General features: G+C 34.2%; 1 protein-coding gene across 4 annotated transcripts in view; it reads right to left on the reverse strand.

Annotated features, from left to right (window-relative positions):
- Positions 1 to 11,303, reverse strand: part of LOC145225171 (unconventional myosin-VIIa-like) — a 42,416-nt gene extending 31,113 nt beyond the window's left edge. Inside the window, exons 1-9 of one of the 4 annotated variants that reach the window (XM_080091842.1) lie at positions 11,088 to 11,303; positions 9,896 to 9,972; positions 8,261 to 8,377; positions 7,520 to 7,669; positions 6,221 to 6,405; positions 4,917 to 5,038; positions 2,952 to 3,081; positions 2,286 to 2,412; positions 1,099 to 1,113 (exon numbers count right to left, since the gene is read on the reverse strand). In XM_080091842.1, the coding sequence (XP_079947968.1) occupies positions 1,099 to 1,113; positions 2,286 to 2,412; positions 2,952 to 3,081; positions 4,917 to 5,038; positions 6,221 to 6,405; positions 7,520 to 7,669; positions 8,261 to 8,377; positions 9,896 to 9,913 (864 nt within the window). In that variant the 5' untranslated portion in view covers positions 9,914 to 9,972; positions 11,088 to 11,303. Of the gene's footprint in view, positions 1 to 1,043; positions 1,078 to 1,098; positions 1,114 to 1,330; positions 1,379 to 2,285; positions 2,413 to 2,951; positions 3,082 to 4,916; positions 5,039 to 6,220; positions 6,406 to 7,519; positions 7,670 to 8,260; positions 8,378 to 9,895; positions 9,973 to 11,087 lie in introns of those variants that run through there. The other 3 variants (XM_080091841.1, XM_080091843.1, XM_080091844.1) reach the window with 3 other exon arrangements.
- Between the last annotated feature and the right edge of the window lie 196 nt (positions 11,304 to 11,499).

The following is an 11,499-nucleotide window of genomic DNA, read 5'->3' on the forward strand; positions in this document are numbered from 1 at the left end:
TTTTAGTTTCAAGTTTAACGACACAATGACAAGGCTAGAAGAGGTGGTTTTGAAAACACTTTACATTCATCTGACAATTTTGGAAAACTAGATTTATCAAAAAGTTTAAACACTAGAAACAAAATTTAAAAGGTGCACACTTTTTTCATTAATCTTTAATATTTTTTTGAAGATTTAACACAAAATGTACAAGGTTCATAAAAACAAAATAAAAATGCATTCTCGTGCAAAACAAAATAAAAACACCTAGCTGATAGTGTATTTTAACTAATATCCACAAACAATAAAACTCAACAATAAAAACATCCACTTGGTGGCAGTATCATGCTCTGCACCAGGGGTTTGCAACCTGCAGGTTTCCACCAAAACCACCCATTGTATAAAGCTTGTGCAGCCCGAAGAGAAGGTTGGATTAAGTGTGGCTTTTGTATTTCAGTATAGTTGGGGATTGTGTTTTTTTGCAACATGTTGCTGTTTAAGTTTATAGAGCTCTTCTGGCAAATGCATTTTTATTCCGACGTCCTATACAGGTCCCCTTCATCAGGGTAAATATTAAATAACACTGAATGTGTTTAATTATTTTTTCCTTTGTTTATCGTGCACTGTACTACACGCATTCAGTGTTATTTACCCTGATGAAGACGACCTGTATAGGATGTCGAAATGTAGGAATAAAAACACATTTGCCAGAAGAGCTCTATAAACTTGATATGATGCCTGGCAGCAAAAGCGTATACGCTGCTGCTTAGTGTGCAATAATGTGATGAAGCTCATGTACCAGCGCTCATTTTCAGCAGACCGATTCGTTTATATACATACTTGGGCAACCTAACAATGCGGTTAGAATCACATTTAGAATTGTTTAACTTATATGCTTGGTATGCAACAAGTAAAGTCAACTTGTGTGGTATAAAGGTGTGGCACTGTGTAATAATGTTAATCGTATTTGGCCATCACATTGATGTTAGGTTGCACACCCCTGCTCTGCACAGAAGTTAGTCGCAAAAAATAAAAATGTTAAACATGCATCATGCAGTCTTCACCGCTTATGACGTAACAACAACATCAATATGACATCATAGAGTCTGTAACAAATACCCCAGGTGTGTTATCCTTATGAAGGCATGAAGAAATGCAGGAATATTGATAATTTATTAGTAAATATTACCATTTGAATCTGTAGGTTGTTAAACATAGACACTCAATACATAAATAGGACTTTTATTATATCACCGGTAGTTCAGCATTTTTATACAAAGCTGATTTATGTTGCCATTGTCACCGGTATCACCACACGAAGCAGTAGAGATCACCTATATGTGCTACTTACCAAACCAAGTCTATAACATGTATCAGATGCAGATGTGTGTAAACTGTCCTGTTCATATTTCAAGTTTGCAACATGATTCACAACGAAACCATGTTACTTGCTGGTTTTACTGTAGAATTTCTCATAAACGGGCATTGGCACAAAACACAATTTCTCCAAAGTTCTATTGATGCTATAATTATTTTGGATATATTTCTCATTGTCAAATTTGCTATGCTGCAGGGAGAAGTATTAATTCAACAAGAAACATATATAACAACATGAAAAGTAGAGTGGTAACGTGGTGTCTAGTTGTTAATCTGTAACGTGTGAGTGGAAACTATTATAAGCTGTTGTCACATTTATAGCCAATCTCCACACAGAGAGAAAAAAGGAAATTCAATGATTGTTCGGCGCTAACACACGTGCCGCCCCCTGCCCTCAGTGTTTGCACAGGTTACAGGGGGAATTTGATTGCGCCAACACTGCATAAATCATCTGCTGCAAAACTTTAAAACATTCAATGCCTGTGGTGGTACAAGTTGAGTTATGGCATAAGAATAAATATCATAAAACCCATTTGTGTAAATTTGACTTTATGTTTGATCAATCATATAGAATTCCACACAAATTCAGACTACAGCCTTGCCAATTTAACTGCTGGTTTTAACAAATTAAACAAATTTTTAACTGTTGGTCTAAAAAAAATTATTTTGTTTTTGTAAAATTGAAAAACCAACTTTGAGCCTACTTTTAAAGACATATATTGGAGCCAAACATGTATTTGAATTGTCTCCAATAAAAAGATCAAGGTGCAATCAAACTCATTACTTATTAACTAATTATCGAGAACTAATTTAATATTAAACAGCAGTAGGGGGCCTATGAAGCTCAGATTTAATTGGTAGCAGCCTTACACACATATATTTAACAAGTGAGATTACGGCATGTGTAGATGCAACTGGTCAACACCTACCTGTGTAAGGTTGGTGTATTCCGAAGGCTTTCCCAACCCCAACACTTGCTTCTTGTCAGCTGGCATCCCAGCCAATATACAGTAAAATATGTGGTAGTTCCGTTCATCCTTTGCTTGGTGGACCAATCTGCAGCAAACAGGTTGTAATATTTTACACACGATAGAAAAATGACATCAAAATTTAGTTTCACTTTACCAATGCAATAATAATATATATACCCATCAAGTGTTAAATAAACAATATAAATTTAGAAAATATTCAATTCAAAGCAAGGCAAAAAAACAGTTATGGTCTAGGTCCTGCAACTTTCGAAATATATTTTTAGTTATTGTGATAAGATGCAATACATAACAGTAATGCAATGATATTCTGCAAGGCACGTGGATAACAGCATTGAGATAAACAGCTACATACAATTCATAAACCAAAAATTGCAGTGAAAATCAATCTTTAAAGACTTACAGACCAGCCCAAAATGAAAACCTTTTTTTCCTCTTTAAAACAACTTTAGGTACACATAAGCCAGTAAGAGGCATTGGGTTGTCTGTATTAGATGCTTGATAGCTGTTAAATAGCACCTACATTTTGTAACTTATGCCCACCCTACAAGACATGTATGTGTGGCAAAGTGCTTGTCTTATTTATATTACTACAGTTTTTCTAACCTTGACTTTTCAAGCAAGTACTGATCAATCTTTGCACTCTGTATAATCCCTTTCTCATTAAACTGGATGTCAATGAACTTTCCAAATCTACTTGAGTTGTCATTCCGAATTGTCTTCGCATTTCCAAAAGCTACAAACAAACACAATTAGCCATCAATAAAATGGAAGTTTTATGTTTTTCAGCAGCGGTGGAATTCAGCCGGTTCGCACCGATTCCCAAGAGCAGTCTCACGAAATTTTACGAGATCAGCGAACCGGTTAGCATTGCTGGTTACTGTCAATAGACTTTTTGTAACACAACCAGCTGAAAAATATGACTTTTGTGATAAAACCAGCAGACACAAAAATTGAATCCCACCACTTGATTTCAGGCGTGGTAAAGTCCACAAATTTCATGAGTTGAAGGAGAGCTTTGCATTTATATGACCCACAAATGCATTGGATACATTGACAATACACCTTAGGGAATTTTAAGTTTTGCAAGAATTCTTTTAAAAGTTGGATCTTTTACCAATGATACCCACACAAAGAAAGAGGTATAGCCATTATTCATTAAAACTGTCAGTTAGTAAAAAATATTAGGATACAGTGGCATCTTGCAGACAAGCCTTTTGACAGTGGTATCTTGCAATTTAAGTAAGTCAGCAAAGTTGAGTTGTTATAAAGTGTTAAAGAGTGAAATGCACAATTGATGGGTAGACATCAATCACAGTCCGGCAACCTTTTAGGCGACGTGTGCCAATTTACTTGTTATTTCCATGTGTTAATGACCTCGCGTGCCAAAGTTTTTCTAAATAATAGATTGGTGCCAGCAGATATCAATAATAAAGAGAAAGCAGAGTGTTTTGTGCATGTAAGACTGAATTTTATAACAACTAGAAGGGTGGCTTAGCACATATTGCCCTTGCATATACACTATAACCTATTTTAAAACATTAATATATTTCCTATGCTTATTTTGTATTGGGTCCCATATTAGCCATCGTCTTTTATAACTTTAGTCGTTTCTGCAGGCAAAAACTCATGGGTCCCCACACATGCAAAGTTGAAAATAATGCAATTCAAGAGATAACCATGAGAAAGTCTGGTGTTGTAAGGTAAAACACAGTGACTGGCACTGGGCTTAAATAATAATACTATGTAGAATACAAACTACAAAATTAGATTCACCCCAGATATTGTTTGAAGTATGTCCTATTTAATGTTTTAAAAAACTGACCCATTTTAGGGGGCTAGTAGGGCAACTAATTCGGTTCGACACACAAACTAAAAAATATATAAAAACCACAATGACTCAATCAATAGTACTGCAAAATTTCAGCCCAATCCGCCAATGTTTAAAATTTCGACCACTAGAGGTGTTTTGAGCAACAACCGTTACTGTTTCTGACGTCATAAGGCTGTTAACAGCCCTCTAACTGTCAACTCCAAACATCCTCAAACAAACTTACAAACACTAGTAACAAATGTAACACCAAAGAAAACTAACATTTGTGGTGCACACCAACAACAGTTTACACTTTGATTGCTAGCAGAAAACTAACGTTTGTGGTGCGCACCAACAACATTTTACATTTTGGGGGCTAGCGGGGTAAATATTGGGGTTGTCATGACAAACGAAGCAGATGGCACATCTACATAACTATATCTACTATCTGTGAAAGTTTCATCCAAATCCACCAAACATTTCATGGCAAAATGGGGTGGACAAACTTCAGGGAAGAAAAAAAAAAGAAATCGAGTAAAATCAAAATGTGTCCCCTTCAGGGAAGGGGACCCATAATGATACGATAAAAACTATAAAAAAGCAATGTAACAGGTTAAATTGTTACTTTAATATATACATGCAAATCGGTTGGCACACTATGAAAAAACATCTCTGTTGGCACTTGTGCCAGGGTTGCCGACTCCTGACCTACACTGTTACTGTATGGAAATCCTTGGATATTACAACACATGACCAACCTTCCAATATAGGGTTTGCTTCTAATATCTGCTGTTCAATCCACGAATGCTGTCCAGATACAGAGGCCAAGTACTGAAGAATCAATTTTGTCGATTCAGTTTTCCCCGCACCAGACTCACCACTAAAAACAATTTAAACATCAATGTATGGTACAACTGCATATTATAAAATGTATGGTACAACTCGATTATAAAATGTAGGGTACAACTGACAGACAAAATGTATAGTACATCTTGTACCTCATAAGTATTTTTGTTTGAACTAAAAATGCAAAAGGACAATATGAAGCAGCCAGCATTTTATGTGTGACATCACAATGGAATGTTGCAATGTCAATGTGTGTGGGCAAAGTTACAGGAAAAGTCGTAATGCAGTTAAAGTTTAATTTTCTTTAATCATTAGTACCAGGTTCCCAATGTTTGATGTGCGAAGTTTATTGCATGAAGCCACATAAAGCACCAGCCTGCATGTTGATTTTGTATTGCAAACTGATGTCAATAAACAGTAGTAAACTGCTCACAACTTAAAACAAAAGTGTTAACTTAAAATGCAAAATCCACAATTTTCCAGCAGTTATAGTGAAAAAATGTTAGCTAATACAGTGATGGGATTCAGCCGGTTCGCACCGGTTCTATAGAACCGTCCCACAAAATTTTATGAGATCAGCGAACCGGTTAGCATTACTGGTTACTGTCAAAGGACGATTTGTAACAGAACCGGCTGAAAAATATGACTTGTGTTATATAAATGTTATAGTGAGAACTTTTTATACCTTTTCTGTAATATTTATCATTAAACTTAACCCCCAAAGTTTGTCTGGCACAGAATGGGAACACACCCCAAGTTTCAACAACCAACACCCTAAGCAAATATTAACCAAAAGGCAACCTCACATACCAGCAAAAACCGGACTTTTTATTCTGTTTATTGTGTTTCAACAGCATTAAAAGAATATGTGATGGTTTGTTTTACATTCATTCATTTGAGAATGACACAAGTTGCTGTCGAAACGTCATGTTTTATACAAATATACTGGATTGTTTGTTTCTGGTTAGAATTTTTTAAACTATGAATTGTGAGCCTAATTAAAAAGATAATTACAGACAAATTAAAGTAAAACAGAGACTAAAGTTTAATGCTTGTCTGAACCGAATTAAAGAAATGACCTTGACAAAGTTATGAAGGTTTTAGATTATAAGCACCGGATGATAAATTTGCTAAAAAAACAACAGAACCTTCCACCCAAGCACGAGATTTAACTTTAAACCCAAGCATTAAACCAGCGTGATTAAGGTAGTCTTACCTGACAATAACACACTGGTCGAGTTTATTCCTCAGCATATTGTTGTACGCGTTGTCAGCGATCGCAAATATATGTGGTGTGAGATCCCCGATCCTCTGGTTCGTGTATCTCCGGATACTGTTAATGTCGTACAGGGGAAGGACCTGGTAGGGATTCACGGCAACAAGAATCGACCCCGTGTACGTCTGCAAATATGACATATTTCAACATTGTACATAAGCTTCAAACAGGGCATGATAAGATAAATATACTGTATTGCAAATATTTCAATAATTTTCAATGTTTGTTTAAACAGTTTTAAGAATGACAACAGCGAAAGCGAACATATCTACAGTTGAATGAGCACACTGCATATATGTATGTACAAGCTGTTACTCTGTTTTAAATATAATTTTTATTTTCCGACTTTAGTGTAAATACTTGAACCAAGTTGCACAATTTGCTTAACTGACAAATATGATGCAACAAATAGATTTAAAAAACTACTGTATCTAATTTTACTGCATTTAATAATGCAGAAATAACAAAATGTTTGCATTTTCCATTTTAAACGTTATTCAGAACCCAAATTTGTGAGTTCTGATTGCTATAATACTAAAATAGAAAAACAGATAATAATACAACATATTTTTCTTGTTTATTAAATTGTCTATAAAACCAAATTATTTTAAAATTTATTTATGTCCAGCACAAACACTTGGCCAACATATCAGTATTGACACAAAAGATAATGCTGTTTTAAAACTTCCCGGAAACAAATTAATGATTAACCGACTGAATTATGACACAACAGCAAACACAACAACAGGGCTGGTAAAGTTGATGGAATAATATGTAAAAAAAACTGTTGACCATTGTATTACAATTATTATTGTATTAGGTACGTAAACAAAAAAGTGACCATATCATCTAAGAAAATAGATTTAGCATGTCTACTATAAAAGCTGTAAACGCAACATGGCAACTAAAGTGTGAAAGAAAACATTTTTTATGTGTAGTTTGGAATTAAAAATAATCGCACACTTATTTCACACAAGTCGTTCTAGCTGCATGTGGCAAAACATTTGCAATTAAATGCATAGATACAAACAAGGTTTCTGGCAGTTCTGTTTTTATCCAAGTTACAATGTCAAATATTTCCAAATTTATTCACATTTAGCAAAAAATAGAACTCTAAACCATGTTACTCAGTGCCTTTCTTAATAGGTCATTTTTTGTCCAAATAGATTATGCTTAATAGCCTAACGTGTCAACCCGATTTGGTGTAACTTTTATAAATATAAAGTTGTTGGTATTTACATAGATTTCGTCCTCTCGGTATCGGATGAGGAGATTTCTCAATATTCCTTCCTCATTTAGATCCCCGAGTTTAATCATATCTTCCACACCTGATGCCGACGACTCTGGCATTCGCTTCACATTCTTCACTGGAAGACGCAACCAATGTTCCTAGAACAACATCCGAACTTACATTAATGATCAGTTATTTGCATAATATAATGGAATATAGAGATGGACTGATAGGTTTTTTAGTGTCAATAAGATTATTGGTGGTTAAGTAGGCTGATAGGATATTTTATTTGTAGAAAAGGCCTAAATATATACCTCTTTAACACCAAAAGACTCAGTGAGCGTTAGGTGATTGTATAACAAAGTAACAAAAATATACCTATGTGACTATCTAAAATCGTAAGCACCCAAAACCATGTCAGAGCGTCAAAGCTTTCGATGTTGATTTGCCTCGATACCGATCAGTGACAGGGCAATGCTTTAAGCAAGACACATTTGTGCCAAGCAAAATAACATAGTTACAATTGTGCCATCAGCCGTCCGATAACAAAAATGATAATACTGATCGGTAATATGCACAATTTTGGCGCCAAAAATACTCTGTCTATCTTTAATTGAGTAAATAGTCATGTTGCAGCAAAGATCTAAAAACAGTGTTTCCTTTAGTTCTCCAAACCACCTTACACCCCAAAAACAAAACAAAAAAACAATGAAATCATAGTTTTAATGCAAATTGGAAACCAAACATACCTTTCCTTCATCATCTATGACCTTAATTTGACCCGAATCTGAAAATTTGACCCTTGCCCCAATTGGAACATCGCATCCATTTAGATATTGCTTGTCCAGCAACCAAACGTAATCTCCCTGTAAACATAAACATGTATGAAGGACAACTGCAGCATACAGCATTTAATCGACATTAGGTAAAGATAAGTGTGAAAACAACAAGTAACATAAAAAATACATCACAATACAGTTGATATATAGCACAACTTGCAAAATTAAATGAAGAAAAAGTTGTAAAATACTTAGTTATTAAAAGGCCTAAGAAATCATTTAGCCCAAAGAGATTATGATTCTGTACACAGTAGATAACATCGCTTACTTCATGATAAGTGTTGGTGTTGGACAGCCTGAGGAAATGGTGAGGTATAAGACCACTCATAACAACTAAATCAATACTTATTCAACAGAACAAAACATAAACATTCAATTTAAATTCAACCTTCAGCAACTACAGCTAAACACTTTGCACTTTTCCACTCACGACTAAACTGTTAACCCCAAATCTCACTTTTACAAATTTATGTTTAACAGTGGCCATTGTTAGAAAACAATCACTACATTCCATGGCTGGGTCCCATTGTTTATGAACAAACAAGAAAATTTTATAGAATCCAAAAGTAAACAAAAAGCTGCTGTTATCTTTCAATTTAACCAGAAGGCGAAGTTACTGGTACATGATTTACGGCAATTATAATGATGACATGGAAAATTTAAATGATACCATTAATAATTTATTTTTACACAATAAAAGCTTTATGAGATGTATTTCTTCAAATTGAAAATAACTCAACCCAATAAACAGGTTGTAGAAAAATCATTTTTACAATGCACTACTGTTGGTGAAGTTGTATACTTGTGTTTTACTTCAGCGAATGTTTTTTTTTTAGTTTTTGAGTAACTATGTCACAACGACTGCCGAACCAGTCAAAGTTTCACCCACTTCATCCACAAACACTATTAACAACTCAAATAACTGTTACAAAACTGAACCTAGCAAGATTCATTTACTTCTACATGTACATTTTACTGGTCATGATGTTCCGTTACAAGTCATTTAACACTCAACAACACGGAACGCAGGCAGAGCATAAAGTGGATTGTAAAACTAATGACAGTTTGTTCGTTTTCGTGTGATAGTCGTGAGTATGAGGAGAACCCTTGAAAGTTTCACTCAGAAAGGTACTTGTGTGAGGTTGCTAAGCAACATGGTGTACGGGCTCTTCACTGTCAAGTGGCAGTCGGTAAACCGGACAGTAAATACTTTACCAATTGTAAATCCCATCAAAACAAATAATAATCAAAGTCCTAGTTAATATCATTACCAACATGAGCCAACATTTTTGTGAGTGGAACATCGCTAATGACATTTTTTATACTTTAAATTAGACCAAAAAACACTTCTAACACATTATGCAGAACAAAAAAAAATAATGGCAAGTTTATGACCGAAATCAGACAGTAGTTACAATTTCTAAATAAAATTTTGATTAAAAACAAAACCAGTTGCCTCAAAATAAAAACACAACAAAGAGTAAATTTTAAAAATAGTAAGTATATTTCTGTAAATCAAGTGCAAAATAAAAACAGTTAGCTTACCTGGTGAAAGAGAGCCATTTTCACTTGATTCTCCTAAAACTTGTTCATAAGTTCCTGTTTTTATTAATTTCCAACTTCTGTGGAAACAAGTAAAACAAAAATTTAAAACAATTAAAATACACCCACCCTATTGCAGATTTTTTTCTTAATTACATTAACTCTGTCTCTCTTCTGTTTATTTAAAGGCCCTGTTTGTTTGTTTGGTTGTTATAAAGTATATTGTTTCACTGACATTGATAAAAGCTTTGACAAAACAATTAGAAAATCGACTGTTTAAGGCTATGACTACATCAATTTTGTTCCCACTAAAATTCCTCTGTAAGTCAACGTTGTGTGTATCTAACTTTTACCATTGTGGAAAAATCGAAGAACAGTGGGCATTTGTACAAATGACAATAAAGTAACAAAGCAAACTTTATTGGCACTGAGCAAACATCTTACAGACTATCCATCAAGTTTATCCAATCATTGCCAAACTCAAAACACTTTACTGTACAAATGCTGGTAAAGCATTTTGCGAAAGTTCTACTATTGTCAAAATTTTATAAACACAAATTATATTTATATGAAATAGTTACTTATTTATGTGCCTGAAAATTTAGACATGTTATCATTAACCTAACAGTTTTAGTTTTTTTAAACACACGACAAATGACAAAACAAAGATTTTTGCAACAACTAACAAAGCCACTGCCGTTTTCATTTACTAACTCTTCTAAAAGTTGAAAAATTGTAACAACTAGTTTAAAGACTGGTGGCTTGTGACAGCAAATGCATAATGATCTAATTGAGTTTGAGTTAAGATCACCTCTCAGAAGAACATGGTCATGTATTAATAATTGAATGGTTTGAAGTAGGGGAACACAAATGTTTGCATAACAACATAAATGATTAACAAAGCTACAGCAAACACTGGGGTATAGGTTGCATTAGGCAGACATTATCCAACCAACCAATCAACAAAGTTTACAGGCAAAGCAACACTTCTGCAACTTTTAAGTTTTAACTATATTGCAAGCAAAAGATTTACTTTATTTTACATAAAAAAACACATCATAGAATACATTTAAACAACAAATTAGTTTTAGCAGAGACATATTCTCTTGCATTACACTTTAAAAAATAGAAGTTGAATTAGTTTTTGCAGACAAAAAAATACAAAATTCTAAAAATCCATAAAATGAAAGCTTACCTTTCTCACAGGTTTTAATATTCATTTGTAATTGACATTGGGTTGACCTTCATCTTCGGTACGTCACGCAGCAGTTGCATATTCATGACGACATTATTGCAGCAAACAAGAATTTGTGACGTCGTTTCGTCAATAATTCAACGCCCGAAGGCAAATAACAATTTTTCGACCCTTCCCTATTCTGTTAATTAACTCGCCAGCCTTGCAACCGGATTATACACCTGTCCAACAACTAGTTAACATTAGTGGTTAGTAAATATTCGACATTTCTTGAGACAAAAATGGAAAATCCAAGCAATTTTGAAGAATAACAAACAAAAATACGCAAAAATTGAAATTGCTAACACAGAACAGAAGTATCATGAAGTTGTCTTCTTTTCCATTGTGACGTAACATTGTTAGATGAGCGATT

Source organism: Phallusia mammillata, chromosome 4 (assembly GCF_965637545.1).
Source record: "Phallusia mammillata chromosome 4, kaPhaMamm4.hap1.1, whole genome shotgun sequence".
In the NCBI taxonomy this organism is placed as follows: Eukaryota; Metazoa; Chordata; class Ascidiacea; order Phlebobranchia; family Ascidiidae; genus Phallusia; species Phallusia mammillata.